Source organism: Triturus cristatus, chromosome 2_2, assembly GCF_964204655.1.
Source record: "Triturus cristatus chromosome 2_2, aTriCri1.1, whole genome shotgun sequence".
Lineage (NCBI taxonomy): Eukaryota > Metazoa > Chordata > Amphibia > Caudata > Salamandridae > Triturus > Triturus cristatus.
The window spans coordinates 1199690886-1199709924 of NC_140582.1; the positions used below are offsets into that span (position 1 = coordinate 1199690886).

General features: G+C 47.7%; 1 protein-coding gene across 2 annotated transcripts in view; it reads left to right on the forward strand.

The window, feature by feature from the left end:
- LOC146863385 (disintegrin and metalloproteinase domain-containing protein 33-like) overlaps window positions 1-16547 on the forward strand; it is a 460898-nt gene extending 444351 nt beyond the window's left edge. For both annotated transcript variants that reach the window (XM_085642820.1, XM_085642819.1), the window contains exons 20-24: window positions 4676-4781; window positions 8852-9097; window positions 10098-10240; window positions 12832-12849; window positions 16361-16547. In XM_085642820.1, coding sequence (XP_085498946.1) covers window positions 4676-4781; window positions 8852-9097; window positions 10098-10240; window positions 12832-12849; window positions 16361-16412 — 565 coding nt within the window. In that variant the 3' untranslated portion in view covers window positions 16413-16547. The remainder of the gene's footprint in view (window positions 1-4675; window positions 4782-8851; window positions 9098-10097; window positions 10241-12831; window positions 12850-16360) is intronic.
- Window positions 16548-19039: the final 2492 nt, after the last annotated feature.

Genomic DNA, 19039 nt, shown 5'->3' on the forward strand with positions numbered 1-19039 from the left:
AAGCCTTTGGAAGCTAGTGCAAGGCATGAGGCACCCCGCCCAAGTTTCTCGTCTTTCAGACCCTCATGGCTTGTTATTTCAGATAGCATCAAAGCATCAACACTTATTAAGACCCAGCGAGGTGATCGCGGCTGGTAGCTAAGACGTCCATATTGTTTCCCTCACCAGCCTCACTGAGCTCCTTAACCGATCTGTTGCAGTTTAGGAAGGCCCTTTAGACCTGGCTTTTTCGTATGTAATCTAAGTTTTTGGTCTCGATGTTGAATATCTGACCTATTAACTTTCCTGTTCTGCGGCTATTTCAAACTTTTAGCTCTTGTATCTCGCTGTTTTTTGTGGCTAGCTCTAGAATACCAGTCAGTGGGAGAGCGCTTTATAAATCCTATAAATAAATGATATATAGATAAATAAATGCCTACTGCCAGCTCCTCTGCATCAAACACAACAGTGAGAGGTGTAATTGAGCTTTACGATACTTGAGATGCAAGTTTAATCTCAGGATTGCAATAGGTTTCCAGAACACCAAGGGGCGTATTTACAAAGAAGTGACAGAGAGTGGCGTAAGCCTTCTTGGCTTAATGCCGCACTCTGTCACTCCTAAAACGCAGGGCTGCACCGTATTTACAACAATACAGTGCAGCCCTGTGTTTTACCCTGCGCTGGCGCTAAATTTAACTGCCTAGAGCCAACGCAGGCACTCTTGCACCGTAGTGCAAGGGTGCCTGCATTGTGGGGAAGGATTGTTTATGTATAGGAAGGGACACCTTCCTGTACCTAAACAATCATGCATGGCGGTTTGCTTTTTTATGCGTGCTGCACAATGCAGCACCCATAAAAACAGCAAAAATGAGGAGAAATAAAACATTTCTCCTTGTTGCGCCATATTAGGGCCAGGTTTTCCCAGGTCTTAATTTTGGCGCTGCCCCATAGTTACACCGCACTTGTAAATATGGAGCTGCGTCAAAATCAATGGGTCTTGCGGTGGAACGCCCACCGCAACACCCATTGCCCGTCCCTTTTGTGAGAAAGTGCCATCTTTCTTGCATGGTATGCCCCCACTTTTTGCTGAATTGCTGATGTACTTTGACTGAGTGTGCCCTGGGCTCCTGCCAATCAGGTGCCCAGGGCCTGTGTTCCTTCCCTAAAATTGCATTGAAGCCTAAACCCAATTGGCATCTCTGGTCACATGTCAACTCCTGGTAAATGGTACCATTGGTACCCACGGCACTGTGACCAGAGAAGGCCCCTAAGGGCTGCAGCACTTATTGTGCCACCCTTAGAGGCCCTGTATCCTGACACACAAACACTGCCTTTGCAGGCTGAGTGTCTGGGTGCAGAACAAAACACAGAGACGACATGGCACACATCCCTGTGTGCCATGCCCACAAACCACTGCCCTGGCATACCTCAGTCACCCCTTTAGCTGAGTGCCCTATGCCAGTGGTGAGGGTACATGTGCATGCACTGTACCCCTACAGTGCCCAGGTCCATTCCTGAGCCCTGTAAGTGCAGTGTTGCCATTAAGAGTATATGGTGCTGGGAGGTCGACATTACGAACTCCACAGCACCATGATGGCTGCACTGACGACTGAGAAGTTTGGTATCAAACTTCTCAGCACATTAAACCCACACTGATGCCAGTGTGGGATGGATTTATTGTAAAAAGCACAGCAGAGGGCATCTTAGAGGTGCTCCCTGAAACGAACCAACAACCAGCGTCCTGACTGAGAGGCTGCCTAGGCTGCCACCCAGCAGACATGTTGCTGGACCCCTGGGTAGAGAGCCATCCGCTCTCCTGGGCCTGCAACAATGAACATCCTGGGTGAGGTGCTAGGTCTCCTCCCCCAGGATGGGCAGGGGAAGCTTCAAAGGCATGCCGCCTTTGTGAGCTTCTCCAGGCCACTTGCTGTACTCAGCAACTGGCCCCCACTGGTTCTGCTCCCCTCTCTGGTGGGAAGATCGGCGGGAAAACCCAAGTGAGGAAAGGGGGTATGCCAGCATCTGCCAACCCCACCCCTCAGGTGGGGGAGGCGAGGTGAAACACAACTCCAGGCTTTCGCCATCTTGAAGATGGGGAGCCCTACCCAATCAGGACTAGGCTCCTGACCCCCTCCCACTGGAGAGTGGCAGGCTAGGGGGTGTACCCACCACAGGGAAGGGACTCATTGGTCCCTGACCTCTACCTACCTGTAACGCCCCTAAATTAAGTATTTAGGGGCGCCCTGAACCTTCCTTCCTCAGATCCCGATTTTGAAACAAGAAGAAGAACAACATGAAAGAAGACCTGCCGGGCAGCTGCTAACAAGAGGACAACACCAACTTGGCCCCAGCCCTACAGGCCTGTCGACCCTCGAACCTGATCCTGCTAAATCCCGGCGTCTTCTATGGTCAGCAACCTCAAAAACCCCGGAGGACCTGACTGCCTTGCTCATCTAAAGACTGGGACTCCCACGAGCAGTGGTTCTGCTCAAACAGCAATAACCCCTGGTGCCAGCCAGGAACCGCGAATCCAGCACACTCTGCACGCGCCGAGCCCTGCCTGTGCCTGAGTGAACAAAGACCACAAGGACATCCCCCCGGTGACTGTGACCAAGAATCCAGCACCCAAGGACCCACCTCCATGCTCCTGATGACTCCTGCAGCCTCACAACCAGTGACCTCTCCCAACCGCGACCAGCTGAGGGTAAGATTTCCCGACGCCAAAAGACACCCCTGCACCCGGCGTCCCATGGCCTCCTGTGCCCAACACCTGGGTGTCCACCCCTCCTCCAGCTTCTCAACTTACCTCTCGAAGTGGTGGTCACACCTGAAGAATCTTCGTCCCCGAGCTTGCAGCCTTTGTTCGTTTTGCAGCTTTCCCATTGAAATACATTGAGCGCCCGAAGGCTTAAAAGCACCCTGAACCCAGCCGCCCGAGTGTTGCTGGGAGTGCAGCATCTGTCCTAACCTACTTCCCCACTTGCCCTGTGTAAGTGACCAGGAGCCCAGCTCCCACAGCCACATGGCCTTCCTGCTAGCAGCCACCAACCAAAGGCCCCCTACCCGCCAGAGGCTAACATTGGCCTACTCTCTCTGCACCCCCCTGTGCCGCTGAGGGTGTAACAACTGTACTTACCTGACCCTGGGAGACCCCTGAGTCTAACCCCAGAACCTTAACTCTGCCAGTCGAGTACTTACCTGAAAGCCGATAGCTTGCATTTTCTCCATAGGGTAACATTGACTGGTTTTCACTTGAAATTTCTTGTGTGTCGATTTTTGAAACTTTAAAATATTCACTAAAAGTCGTCCGATCAACGAAAACGAAATTACTCGCCTATTACCAGGAGAGATCTTGGTGCCTAGCACTGACCCTGAAAAGCAATTACAGCTGTAACTTACCGATAACTTGATTTTCCTCCATAGGATAACATTACCTGGTTTTCTCCAGAAATTCTTCTAAGTGTCGATTTTTGAAACATACAAATATTCCTTAACAAATTGCCTGTGTAACAAAAACGATTTCTTTCAACTGTTTACAGGAAATGCACCAGGGCTGAATCCAGGATCCAGTCCTGAGTAAGAAAATCATACGTAAAGTAATTGACATTGCATTTACTTTAAATTCCCCATTGAGCTCAATGTTATAATTGTGTTTAAATTGTGTTGCCTATTGCAACAACTGTAGCTATTGCATTCAAACGTCTATTGTTTATTGAAAGTATATAACTAAAGCATCTCAGTCTGAGAAAGTATTTTTATACCTACTTGTGGTTCTAAAATAAAACAACCATATATTTCTTATATACAAAACCATTGGCCTAGAGTTCAGTTCTTAAGTGTGTGAGACCATTTGCTGACTGAGTGTGTACAACAAATGCTTTACACCTCTGATACTGCCTTACTGCTCGACCAAGCTAGCAGTTTATAGAGTAACGTTATATCTAACTTTAACCTCTGCCAAACCTCTGTGGACTGTGGACTCTGTACACCCTGTACCTTACCTTGGTACAGTATATACAGAGCCACTTTCTTACAGCTTTCACGCTAAGTATCACACGAAAGGATGCCTTATTTACAAGGCACAGAACTTGTTTAGCCTAATTCAAACAGGCGATATCACGGAGAAATGCTTTTATTTCTCCTTTCTTTTCTGACTTTGCATGTCTGCTGCACTGTACAGCGCACATATAAAGTGGGAAAAGGTTTCAAGTTAGCCTAAGCACAGTATTTTGTACTGGAAGGATATCCTTCCCGTACAAAACCAACGCCAGACTCATGCCGACACCCTTTCAATATGAGGTGAAGGTGTGTCCGTGGCGCACAGCAGCACAATTCCTGCTCTGGCGTTTGGGGGAGGGGAGGAGACTGCCATATTTCCGTAAATATGGCGCTCGCCTGCTCTCCTCGCGCAGCGCAGCATTTGCAGCTGCTGCACTGCGCTGCGCGATGGTTTAGTACATCTTACCCCAGTATGTACTGCAGTGAGTCACCAAGGGCATAGGTGCCCCCTCACCTAGGGACACTGATTACCAACTGCAGCCAGGCACAGGACTGCTCCTCAAGGCTCAGTTCTTCTGACTTTGTTCCCTGTTGATGTGAATGTGATCTGTGGTGGACCTTCCAATCTGCTCTGCAGGTTGTAGACTTCACTCTCCAAACTCTTTAATGACTGTGCTCGTCTTCTCTTTTCTTCCAGCGGGAACGGAGCCCTGAATCGCAAAAAAAGAGACACTGGCCACACAAACTCCGCGTTCACTGTGAAAACTGTCTCTTCTTCCACTAAACCCAGCAACAATATCAAGGTAAGACCCAAGCACTTCCTGCTAGGAGTCCATGCCTGCTGCTTGAATGGGCCTGTGCTCGTGGCCTGTCCTCTTCTGAGTGCTTGTAGGGCGCTGCATCCATTTGAAACAGCCTTGTTTATAATCCACCCGCCGTGCTTCGCTGGAGACAGTGATGTAGGATGGCTTTACGAAGCTTGTAAAAATATATAGAATTACTAAAAGTTTGAATATGACCATTGCGCTAAGTACTTTTCTGCTTTTTTCATGAGCCAAGATTAACATAAAATGTGCATTTGTAAAGTGCACGTTCACCCGTGGGCAACTTGGTGCCAAATAAGAGATGTATATTGTTACCCAACGATACTGATTTTATCGACCTAAGAAGGTTGAAAGGCTGAGTGGACACATTGGGATTTGCACCTGCGACCACGAGGTCAAACACAGGCCCCTGCAGTGGGCGCATTAGTCCACTAAGCCATCAGACCGAGCTTAACCCCATCAGAAGTTTGCAAGCAGGCATCACTCTGCTGTCTAATGTTCCTGGATATCACATTTCCTGTCCAGGTAATAGCAGCATTTTATAAATAGTGACCTGCAGGTGGCCATACCTATAGCAATGTACACAGTTTATGTAGAACATACGCGCATGATACACCCAAAAAATTATCTTTATCACTAATACACATTAGGAACAACAATATATAATAATAATTCTCTTAATTCAAGATTTATAATTTCAAAAACCAGAGCTTCGTATTTGTTTACAAGAAAGAGACAAATAGGAAATCAAATGCAAAATAAAATCAAAGGACTTGCGAAACAAGATATTACAACCCGCAACATATCATTCATAGCAAATACATTTTATTATTCTATATATTTTTTCTGGATAAAATGTAATGAAGTAATACATTCTCTATTTAGCTTTAATAAAGCTATTAGCCTGAAGGGTCCAGACCACACAAAATGTAAATTTGAGAATGGCTTCCTGAAAATTCTCCTTGTGGTGCCTTTGTGACAAACACACACTGGGCCACAAGGTGTAAGTACAAGTCGTATTTCTGAATGACGAAAGGCTGGTAAGGCCATCTGGTTCAAGAATTGGTTGCTAGCGCCTGGATACCATTTGTCGTTATGTAAATGTTTGGACGATGGACTTCATCAGACCAGTAACTGGACTAAATCCGGTTCACTGTTAATGCCCAAGTCCCCGTCACACTCCTCTGCCTCATTCACAATTTCACCCTCAAGGAGCCACAAACTACTTCTGAACTTTTGCGCCACCAAATCGTCACTTTTTTTCACCTTCCGGTGGCGCAATGTGCCACTGGCATATTTATAAGGCCACGTAAAGCCGCATTACGTCGCTTATCATGGCCTTATAAATATGAGCCCCTTTCATACTTCGTGAAAGGTGTGTTCCGTGGGTGTTGCTGGGGGCGTTCCCAGCAACATCCATGGCTTTTTGACACTGCCCCCGATTTAGGAGAAATCGTAAGTCTGAGGCAGCGCCAAAACATACGCCTCCCTAGGTGAGGTGTAAGCGAGGCACAACGAGGACAAATATCTTTAGTTCTCCTCGTTTTTCCTCTTTCTATGTGCGCTGCATTCTGCAACAACATAGAAAGAGGAAAAAGCCTCTTGTGATTGTTTTTGTGCAGGAAGGTTTCTCTGGCGCACGGCATCCCATTGAGCGCCATCGCAGCGGAAAAGTACAGGAATGCGCCGTATCTAATAGATGCAGCGCATTCCTGTCCTTTTCTTTTGCCATAGGGCAGTGCAGCAGCAAGCCCTGCTGCACTGACTTACAGCAAAAAAACATAAGTGAGGTCCCTCGTTCACAACATACAACAGGATAGCTCATGCAAGCAGTAACCTATTCAGAACACATTTCGAAGGACAACAATCTAATCTATGGACATGTCCCCATGGACCATCCACAGAGAGGCTAAGCGGGTGGGGCGGTGCTTGCGAGCTGAGAAGATGGGCGCCTGAGCAACCCGCTCCAATCCGCCAACGCACAATCCGATAAATATCCTGCAGCTGACTGGGACGTAACACCTGTCGAGACCCTCGGTAGTTGTCGGACGGCTTGGTGAGTCAGCCGAGCTGTCCTAAATGCCTAGCACCCAGAGGGCAGCGAAGCAAACACACTCGGACTGCTGAGGCCTTTTGGGAGATGCAAAGCCGCAGCCTGTAGTTGTCGTGGTGAGACGAACTACCCCTGCGTGTCAGCAGATTCCCCGGCCGAGCTAGGTGGATCCCCCATCATTGCGACCCAGCCGGTTGAGGAATGAAGAGAGGTGAGCTGGTTACTCTTGACGAGCCTGGTAAGAAGATCCCTGCCGGCCTCAGAAGCGATGACCGGCCTCCCCAAGTGACACTGATTTTCTTCATTTGGCCTGGTCTTGCCCTGGCATCTCTGCCTTCTGGGATTTAGTCTTCAAAGAGCTGGGACAGATTACTGAATTGACACCAACTCCGGAACCAACACTGGCCTTACTGGCTATTCTAAACTGATACCTAAAAGGGTCCGTGACTGGTGGACATGGGACTGCTAATAGCCAAACGCAGGGTGGCAATCTGCTGGTCGCGTGGCACGGTTCCCACGATCACACAGTGGTCACGAGACATGATATACTGTAGTACACAGACTGAACAATTTAGTGAACTCCTACCTCCACGGAGTAGACCTAAAAACTTCTGGGAATTATACAACACTTACCTTGCCACTAAGACGAGTGACGAGAGTGCAGCGGCTGACATGACACAGGACACGACTGTACAGATAACAACATCCCCTGGCTGCCACACTGAGAGCGATGCAGTCTGACTTTCAGTTCGACATTGATATAACACTGAGGCTATTTTGGGAGGAACACTTGGGATTAAAGAGCAGAGATGAGGATAATTGAGTTTATGCAACGGTACCAAGATGATCTTACTGTCGTAACGATGATCTGATTGCAATTTTCTGTACAACGTGTGTAACGACTAATGTCATATTGCCATATTGAGACTCATGTCTGTTTGTTATAAGAAAATCAATTAAATAAATAAATAAATAAAACACAGAGGCTAACCAACTAGGGGGCACATTTACAATATTTTGGTGTAGGGCAACACTGCAAGCCTTCTAGCTGTGCTGCCCTACGTCAAAAGAAAAGGTCAGGAGTGCGCCATATCTACAAGATGCAATGCAGTCCTGTCCTTTTTGCCAGCACCGGTGCCCAAACTTCAGCTCAGCGCCAAAGCAGGCACCCTTGCACTACGTGGCCAGGGCATCTGTGTTGTTGGCATGATTTCTTTTTGTGCAGAAAGGGACATCTTCCTGCACAATAACTATGAAAGGAGGTGTTGCCTCATTCTTTGTGTGCAGCAGAATGCAGCACATGTGGAAAGAGGAACAAACGAGGAGAAGTGTGAACATAACTCCTTGTTACACCTGCTTTGAGAAGGCATTGGTTTTGGCGCTTCACCCAGATTTACGCTATGTTGTAAATCTGGGACAGTGTCAAAAACCATGGGTGTGACATGGTAACACCCACAGCAGCATCCATGGAATGCCTCTTCCACGCAGAGTAAGGCATTGCCTTACTCCATATTTACAAGGCCATGAAAAGCCATGCAGGGTTGCTTTGCGTGGCCTGGTAAATACGGGCCGGCACACTGCACCTCCTGAACGTAACAAAAGTGTTGCTCTGGTGGCATGAAGGTGTTTCAGGGGCATTGTAAATATGCCTCGAGGTTTGACTGAAAAACTCATCTTATTTCTCTTTACCCACTCCTCAAGCCTCTAGAGGTGATTAAGAAGGAAGAGCTGCTCTATACCAGTGAAACAAGTTCTGAATAAACAACTTCCAGCCATGAAGGTCCTTTGTAAAGTTTCTCTTTGCCATTCCACGACTCTTCCATCTGCCTTTTCCTTTGCCCTCTTTTCTGCGACTACTATCTATGCTTCTTCTGCCTTCATGCTTTCCCCTTACTCATTCCGTGATTCCATGTTCCTGTCCACCTGATCTCTGCGTCTCTTCTCATTTTTCACCTTAGCTGGTGCAATGGTTTTTGTTTTTCTTCCTCCCATGCAGGCAGTGAAAGAGATATTTCAGCCTAAAGCAGGTGCAGTTCAAAATGGCTTCCAGCCAGTAAACATTGTCCGCCCTCTCCGCCCTGCTCCCACCCCGGTCTCTCGACCCCAGACAGAGCTGAAGCCAAGCAGACCCCCGCCGCCTGTCAAGAAATCTCCTCTGGTGCAAGCAAAAACTGCAGACATTGAGTCAAAGCTGCTACCTCCGAAGAAGCCTCTTCCGACCAGACCCGTGAGGACACCGCAGGTACTTGCAGTGCCCTTCGAACAGGTGCGCTGTACGCAAACAGGGAAAGCATGCCCTACTAGGTTGAATGCACATTCAAGTGAAATATGGAGTGGCTGCTTCATTTCTGCTTTATGTTTCACTGTGCAGGTGGCACCCGCCTACACTTTAAAGAAGGGGGGGGGTAGATATCCCCTTGCAGGCGGGTGCAGTGAGTGACTGTGCTGCCATCAGTGGGCGCACTGTCAGTGCATCACCCTTTTATGGCGTACTATCAGTGAGCCTCCTGACAACTTCTTTACCACTGTGTTCGCGTCCATAAAACGGTGCAGGAGCAGCGGCAAAGAGGTTCCCTCGCTTGTATGGGGCCACGCCCCAATGCAAATGAGGAAATACATGCTTGAGATAGTGTTGGAACATGTGCGCCAGCGCTATCTGTATTTCAGAAGGGGTCACACAGGCATTTGCTGCCCCTTCTATAATACCAAAGTGCCCCGGGGGAGCGCAAACGTCCGTTGCACCCCCGGAGCATTTCTGTTATGTTGGCCCAGGCGTACTTACGAGTGATCCGGATGCACAAAGACAAGGATCACCCAGTGGTGCGCAGATCTCAATCCCTTGTAGCACATTGGATGTTCTCCCCCACAGGAGACAAGGGGAGGAGAAACAGTTAGAGCTGCGCAATGCTCAATCCGAGGGAGACGCATGAAAGACTTGGATGAGGAGTAAATGTCCACAGTGCTCGTTCCGGTGAAAAAAACACATTCCAGAACTGGAAGCTGAATGCTCTAAAGAGAGATTCAGACGTTGTATTGCGCTGTTTGAGCCTCCAATGAGCATTAATGCACCACAGCCTCATATTATGACGCACTTACCTTATTCAGCATAAAAGAGGGGAGCACGGAACCCACCCCCAAGAACACTTTACCTGCACCAGGTCTCAGACGCACAGCCAGCGGGAAGGCCTGACGTCGCGTTGATGAACTGTCCTTTAATGCCACCCTTTTATTTTGTTCCACAGCTCATTCCAAAGCAGAATCCACCTCGAAGGCCCCTGCCTGGTAATCCTCTCCCAGTCCGGGAGCCCCTGCTCGTGATGGTTCCCCCCGCCAACGTCAAACAGCCCCCGACCAACTCTGTGAGCCAACCACCAAAGCCGCAGCGGTAAGAGCGGCCACGGCCGGGGCGGAGCAGGGGTGCTGGGTGCAGGCTGCATTATTAATATTATTACTATTACTATTATTAATATTGCTGTTACTATTATTATTATCTGCTTTTGTTAATTTTATCACTGTCGTTTCAAGGTTTGTACAAAATCACATACACATTAAATTACCAAAAACAAAGGGCCTCATTTACTGTATTTTGACGCACTGCAGCCCGCAGGCCTTCCTGTGCATCAGAATAAAAGGGCGTGAATGCGTCGCTTCTACAAGATACAGCGCATTCCTTTCCTCCTCCCCTGCAATGGCGCACAACCAGCAGCCACGCGCCAACGCAGACACCCTGGCGTCATGCTGCAACGGTGCCTGCGCTGACGGGATGATTGTTTTTGTGTAGGAAGGGACATCGTTCAGCCCTAAAGCAATCTTCAAAGGCATTTTCTTCACATAGAAAGGGAAACAACGAGGAGAAATAAAAGTATTTCTCCTCATTGCGCCTCCTTATGCCTCCAGGATTCTAATTCATTTCCAGCTTTACAAAACGTTGTAAATCTGGGAATGTGTCAGATTCCATGGATGTTGCGTGGGAACCCCCATATTTCCAAGGCCGTGAAAAGTCATGTAGGGTGGCTTTGAGTGGCCTTATAAATATGGGCCAGCACATCGTCCTGCGTTGAAAAAAGTGAGGCACCGGCGGCCCAATGGGCTTGCAAACGAGGCCCGAAATTTCTCCATAGCATTAATATTGTAAAGTTCAGGTTACTCCACTAGAATGACCTGACCATTTGGAGAAATATACATACAAACGATTATCTTTTTACTTTAGGGTCTGAAAAGCTCTGCATACACCGCGAGGCAGCCTTAGAGCTCTAGCATTCTCCTTCCCCCACATTTTGTTCACTTTTGGGGGAGGTCACTTTTGCAGGTCTAGCATTAGAAAAGGCCTTTTGTTTTCCCAAAAAATCAACAACAACAAAAAAGCAAATATTAACATACATATATAAAGGTGCTTTCGGTCAGCCCCTTGCTTCCATTGGTCGTTTGTACTGTCAATCATTTTAGCTTCCATTCACCATACTGTTCAGCATGGGTCAAGGGCCAACACACTTCATCTCTTTGCTGCTGGAAGTGTACTGACAGCCTTTTGCCAGTGCACATGTGCATAGGTGCTGCCGCTTGTGTGTGTGCGCATCCATGCGTAGCATGTCCATACTGGCTCTTATTCAATGCTTTTTGTAATAAAGATTAACAAAACTATACGGAGATGGCTGCCCACGAACGGCCAAACGCAAATATAGGTGGTCATCCTTGAATTTCATCGCTGAGAGTATAACAAAAGTCATTCAAAAGTGTCTGTTCACGCAGCCGCATGGATGGCAGTCTTAGAATGCTTTTGCCTTACCTTATCAGTCTTCCAAGATGGCCGACACATTGCTTCCAAATGTGTCAACCATCTTGCAATGGTAAAATTGTAATAACCTGTTGCAAAGAAAACAAGTATTGGCAAAGCCAGTTTGCCGCTGCGGCTCCGCCAAGCATATCACGACTTTCCTCACCGCCAAAGTTTTCATGGCGGTGAGCCTGCCATGAAAACTGTGGCGGTGAGGAAATAAAGGGGGCCCTGCAGAGCCCCCTGTTGCCTCTGTGCCACCGGTGCCACCATCTGTCACACAATTTCATCTCCCATTACACGGTCACCAGGTGAGGAGCCTAAATCACACGGCGGCAGGGAGGTGAAAACCACTGCAAATAGTGGATTTTCAGCTCGTTTTCAGAGGCTGTAAGCAGCTGATGTCCACTCAAAGGTGTGAAAACAAGCCCAGGACACCAGAGACAGCCTAAATGACCCATTGGGTTTTTTTTTCCGGGAGGGGCGTGGAGAGGGGCAGAGTGCCTCTTAGGTAGCTTTTGGCACGAGACCCCCTAAAACACCCCAAGGCCCCGCCACAGCCTCAGTTAAATTAATTTGTAAATCGGCTGGTATTTGGCACCGTTTATTCAAATCATCCCCCATATGTACAGTGTAACTCATGTAAACCAAAGTCCTTATGTAACGCAACTGGTTCTTTTGTAAAGCGCTCTGACACCTTCGGGTAATGTTCGCGCTATATAAAATCGCATTAAATTAAAATAAAATAAATTGGGTGAAGTTTGCGCTGTATAACACAACAAATACAAAATATTTTTAAAAAACACTGTGGGGGAGATTTACTAGCCCCTTGCGCCACTTTTTACATGGGAAAAGTGACGCAAAGGTGGCACAAGGGGCTTGTAAATCTGCCCCTTTCTGTTCACTTTTCCGCTGGGGCTGAAGGTAGAGAGATGGGCGAGGGGGGAGGGGGGAGTATGCACAGCGACACCTAACGAGAGGGTGGCTGGACCCATTCCAAGTCCATTTGTATACTTCACAGGGAAGAGTTACTCGGCGCTCTTATTTTTAGAAGACACATTTACTTTTTGATAAAAACAAACTCGGATAATAGTAATATTCTGGATTGTGAATATGGGTTTATACTGGAAATTATTTGTGTACGAAAACAAGACCTCTGTAGAATGCATATTTAAATAATATGATTTTCCCTTTTTTCACAGGCCTGTGGTCCCGCAAAAGTAAGTATTCCTATCTTATTTCACGCTTACCACATAAGGCATGCCGGGCTGTATTCTGTAGCCTATCAGTGTTCAGTAGAGCTTGCATCCTACATCCTACGCTTGCATTGTTCCGCCATCTAGTGGCTGAATCTGGAAGAGGTTTTTTACATGTTTAAAGTGTTCTGTGTGCTTTTATCAAGGGAGCCTCTGTACTCACACCCTCATATTTAAAGCACAGCAGTGAAAAACAAAAGTTGTTCTGTGGCTGTGACATCATTCGCTGAAGCACTCGCGTCACCAGACTCCCTCACTGTGCCTGGGTCTGCAGAGACCCGAGTAAAGCACAGAAAATGCTGACAGCCGTTCTCTGTTTTTCCCGCCTCTTTCCGGTCTCTAGACCAGAGTAGCAGGGGACTGGAGACAAGGGGCATCTCACCGCCAGCCTCAGGTCTCAACAGACCAGCAGCTGAGCGGATATGGCACATACATGCCAATAGACCCGATTCAGGCGGGAGGCTACCGATTTTTCAAGCCAAAAATGGCTTTATTTAAGCTGTCTCCCGCCTGAAATTGCATTTTCTACAATAGAAGTCAATGGGGAATTTTTATTCTCCCGATTCTAAAATGTTGGCATGTATGACTCAGTGCTGGTGTCAGATCTCAGAGACCACTGTCAGCGCTCCGTTCTCACAAGTGAGCATTAGGGGGCAGATTTATGAGGTTTTGCAGTAGGGAAGCGCAGCAGGCCTTCCTACGGCAAAAGAAAAGGGCAGGGATGCGCCGTATCTATAAAATGCGGCGCATTCCTGTCCTTTTCCCCTGCGCCGGCGCACAATGGGCTGCCTGCGCCAACGCAGGCACCTCTGCACCATGGTCCAAGGGTGCCTGCGTTGCGGAGATGAATATTTTTGTACAGGAAGGGAAACCTTTCTGTACAAAAATAATCACAAGAGGTTTTTCCTCTTTGTATGGGTGCTGCAGAATGCAGCACACATAGAAAAAGGAAAAACGAGGAGAAGTAAAGATATTTCTCCCCGTTGCGCCTCCCTTACGCCTCCCCTGGGGAGGCGGAAGCTTTTGGCACTGCCTCAGATTTACGATTTCTCGTAAATCTGGGGCAGTGTCAAAAGGCCATGGATGTTGCTGGGAACGCCCCCAGCAACACCCATTGCACGCCCCTTTAACGCAGAACACTGCGTTAAAGGGACTGATATTTATGAGGCAGCATTAAGCCACAAAAAGTGGCTCAGTGCTGCCTGATAAATATCACGCAGGCTTCTGCGCCACGGAACGTCACAAAAAGTGAAGTTCCGATGGCGCAACAGGCCTCATGAATCTGCCCCAGGGGGAGGGAAAGCCCAGAGAGGTTGATGGTGGCATGATGGCAGACATTTTTGGGGATGATCGTGGGAGGGGCCTCCCGGGTGGATAGGAACAGAAGGTGATTGACAGGAATGTACGCTTTGTTTTAAAAGTTTGGGTCATGGAATTCGACCAAGGATGGTGGGCACATTGAGCCTTTCCCAGGTCCATCTGATGCTTCAGTTCAGGTTGTTTCTTTGAATTCTGAGACTTGTGTATTCCATTATAAAACAGGACTACAAGTCCCAGAATTCAAAGTAAAAAACCTGCACTGGAGCAGCGCGTCATGCAAGGACCTGAGAAACTTAGCAGATATGAGCAGAGTGGCAGGATGCAAGTTTATTTCGTTTCTATCCTTTATTTAAGAATAGCCATAGGGCAGTGCTTAGTTTGTGAAAGAAAGACTGCCAGTGCCGAGGGCTCTGCTCAGCAGCCAGCGGCTGGTGCAAGTAAGCATTGGCGCGCCGAATACCGAGGCTGATAGTCCTTCATCCTCTACCAGACACTCCCTGCCCCTGTTTCTCGTTCTTACAGGTTCCTGCTTTCTCCCTTTGTGAAGGTTTTGCCGTCTTTCTCTTCCTCTGTCTTTCCCATATGTGTGTTTTTCCCCGTCTTACACTCGTCAAATATATGCTGCAGGAAATAAGTACCGGTCCCCAAAAATAAGTACCAGTGCCCCCCACTGGCAACCACTGGCTCAAAATAAGCCCTGCCAGAAGGTGGTGGGGTGGGCGGAGTGTGTAAGATACAGCTGGAGGAAGGTCTACACCAGAAGATGGTGGGGTGGGCGGAGTGTGTAAGATACAGCTGGAGGAAGGTCTACACCAGAAGATTGTGGGGTGGGCGGAGTGTGTAAGATACAGCTCGAGGAAGGTCTACACCAGAAGATGGTGGGGTGGGCGGAGTGTGTAAGATACAGCTCGAGGAAGGTCTACACCAGAAGATGGTGGGGTGGGCGGAGTGTATAAGATACAGCTCGAGGAAGGTCTACACCAGAAGATGGTGGGGTGGGCGGAGTGTGTAAGATACAGCTCGAGGAAGGTCTACACCAGAAGATGGTGGAGTGGGCGGAGTGTGTAAGATACAGCTGGAGGAAGGTCTACACCAGAAGATTGTGGGGTGGGCGGAGTGTGTAAGATACAGCTCGAGGAAGGTCTACACCAGAAGATGGTGGGGTGGGCGGAGTGTGTAAGATACAGCTCGAGGAAGGTCTACACCAGAAGATGGTGGGGTGGGCGGAGTGTGTAAAATACAGCTCGAGGAAGGTCTACACCAGAAGATGGTGGAGTGGGGGCGGAGTGTGTAAGATACAGCTGGAGGAAGGTCTACACCAGAAGATGGTGGGGTGGGCGGAGTGTATAAGATACAGCTCGAGGAAGGTCTACACCAGAAGATGGTGGGGTGGGCGGAGTGTGTAAGATACAGCTCAAGGAAGGTCTACACCAGAAGATGGTTGAGTGGGCGGAGTGTGTAAGATACAGCTGGAGGAAGGTCTACACCAGAAGATTGTGGGGTGGGCGGAGTGTGTAAGATACAGCTCGAGGAAGGTCTACACCAGAAGATGGTGGGGTGGGCGGAGTGTGTAAGATACAGCTCGAGGAAGGTCTACACCAGAAGATGGTGGGGTCGGCGGAGTGTGTAAGATACAGCTCGAGGAAGGTCTACACCAGAAGATGGTGGAGTGGGGGCGGAGTGTGTAAGATACAGCTGGAGGAAGGTCTACACCAGAAGATGGTGGGGTGGGCGGAGTGTATAAGATACAGCTCGAGGAAGGTCTACACCAGAAGATGGTGGGGTGGGCGGAGTGTGTAAGATACAGCTGGAGGAAAGTGGGATTGAGGGCGGTGAGGCCAGGTGGTGTATGTCTTCCTCTTGGCCCCTCTGCATCTGCTCAGCTCACCCATAGTGTCAACTGCATAGAGATATGGGGTCAGGGAGGGCATGCATAGCCATTGTAGATGGGCAGCTGTCAATAACTTGGAATTTTCACATCAGGGTTCCAAGTGACATGATCAACAAATCAAGCTTCAATATTCTTGTCTCTTTAACATCACTTGGAACCCATTGGTGGAAAGACAACCCTATCATACGTGTAACTGAACATGTTACACAGGTTAATTTATCCTTGGAGCTATTTTGATTTATTCTGCTTCTTTTCTCCTTTCAGGGGCGCGCCTGGAGTCAAAGTACCGTTAACGTCCTTCCCATTGCGAAAATGACACCTACGGTTAAACAGGAAATACAGGAATTAAATAGAACTTCTTATTTTATTTTGCACTATATGAAAATAATGGCGGAAGACAATTTTTTTATAGGAAAGATTTCAGCACAGAGAGGTCTATGACCCTTTGTGGAACTATGGGACATGATGTAATAAACTTTAGACCACTGGGAGGAAATGCCTCAGTCCTGCCGTGGGATGGTGCCTTCAACAAAATCCCAAAGGATCATCATCTCATCCATGCCACTTAGTGCCTGCGATAAAATCCCAATGATTGTCCCTCTGCGGCGCTATCATTGGGTGACGATGAAGAATCTGTCGTGGATCGTCATCCCAGGGTCAATGAAAGTCCACTGCGTCATTCCTTCATGCCGTGATCTGAACCTGTGACAAAGTTATCCAGATGATCATTTTGTGCCTACAATGAAAAGCCAAAAAGTTGCCTTAACAATTGAGTGACATTGAGCTATTGCTGCAAAATTGAAGCGCCACTGGGCTGCGATACGGCATCTGCGATGATTTGACACTGGTTGACTCTCTTGGCCGAGCCACGGTTTGCAGGTTACGATAAAGGCCATAGACTGATTCTGCTTCTTGTGGTGGAACCTCCAATCCATGCCTTGATTAATGGATTGCCTAAATCATGCCAAGAAACGGCACTCGGAGCCCAGGTCCATTGTGTGAACCCACCTTGTCGTGGCCTTTTTTCAGAGATAAACTGTGTCTAAGTCAGTTACGTTGACCGTATGATGTCCCATTTTCCCAATGGTTTCAAACGTACGAGGGGTGATTTATAGCAACAAAGATGGATCTAGGACAGTGGATACAATCAATGGAAGGTATTTTTCCCTGTCACCTGTTGGGTGATACCTTGTAACGCACATCATTAATCACACATCTCTCTAGCACGTAATATCTGTAGAAATGTGGCACGCCGTCTGTAATGAAAATGGACTCATCCCATTCACAAAATCATACCGAGTTGCCTGTGAAAGTCTGTACCAGTGATACAAGAGATGGACTTCCGCGCAGTCCTTAACGGTGTTCATCACAAAGCTCTTTTTGTATGCAATCCTGCCACATAAGGTACGTACTCCACACCTACAGCGACCCTACTGCGCTGGAGACTAACCCAGTGGGATGTGTTTTCCAAGGAGCTTTGCTGATGTCTAAACATTTTGCAATCCTAGTGAGGCCAAACAATGGAATGAGCAAATGATATTTATCAATTATAGGATGTGATTGATCTGACTGGGCTGATGTGTGAGAGGAATAACACAGTCAAGCCTCTTATTTATGATTCTTCAAAGTAAAGCTTGTTCATGCCTTATTGACCATTGCAGAGGACAATATATACTTAATTGCACAACCCACACTTGTGTCTCGATAGGGAAGATTTCATTTTGAGTGGCTGTGAATGCCCTGCTGCTTGTGAACAATAACACTGTTAGCACCCCTAAACTGCATCACAAAGAGACAGGCCACTGTCATTATCTCTTTCATGCCCCTGCATCAGAGTTTCACTGAACTGAGGGGCATATTTACTAGGAAGTGGCGGAGCGCGACATTAGCCACCTTGGCCAAACGCTGCGCTCCGCCACTTCCAAAATGCAGGGTTGCACCGTATTTACAAGGATACGGTGCAGCACTGCGTTTCCTCCTGCGCTGGCGCTAATTGTAGCTGCCTGGCGCCAATGCAGGCACCCTTGCACCATAAACAATCTGAAATGGCATTTTGAAACTTGTGTGTGTGCTGCTTAATGCAGCAGACATAGAAACGTAAAATTTGTATTGATTGTTTATGTGCAGGAAGGGTTATCTTCCTGCACATAAACTATCAAAGGCCTCTTGCTGTTTGTATGTGTGCTGCACAACGCAGCACACACAGAAACAGCAAAAACGAGGAGAAATAAAGCATTTCTCCTTCTGCGTCTGTTTACGACCAGGTTTTGCCTCGTCTTAATTTTGGCACTGCTCCATATTTACGCTGCCCTTGTAAATATGGGGCAGCGCCAATATCAGTGGGTGTTGCGGTGGAACACCCACCGCAACACCCATTGCCCACCCCTTTCATGCTAAGTATAACGTAAAAGGGGCCTTATTTACGAGGCAGCGTTAATCCACGTTAAGTGGCTTAACACTGCCTTGTGAATAAGGCGAAGCTCCTATCGCCACCACAACATCCAAAAAAATGATAGGGGCTTGTAAATATGCCTCTAAGTATGCAAACACCTGAATCCTTTCCAATGCGCCTAGCTGAGCTAATCACAGCTCTCCCTTTAGAGTGCTGATAAATGGTGTCCTTATCTGGAATATTACTGCACACAAGTTTGTCTTAATGTACTTTGTTTGTGATGTCTTCAGTGGTTAACGTGATACAGCTTAAATCATTCTGAAATGATTTCAGTGTCTGTACAATGAGGCTGTACCTTCCGCCTATTTAACATTTTATCATATTGAAGATTGTGACCATTAAAACATACACACTTAAAAAATTCGTTATAGCGGAAGCAGTTACTGAAGCAAGAACTGAGCCCAAAGGAAAGTGGACTCCATTAATGCATCGGAAAACTGAACCTTCGGTGTTAAAGGCCCCACAGTGTGGCGCGTCCTTATCCCTACCTT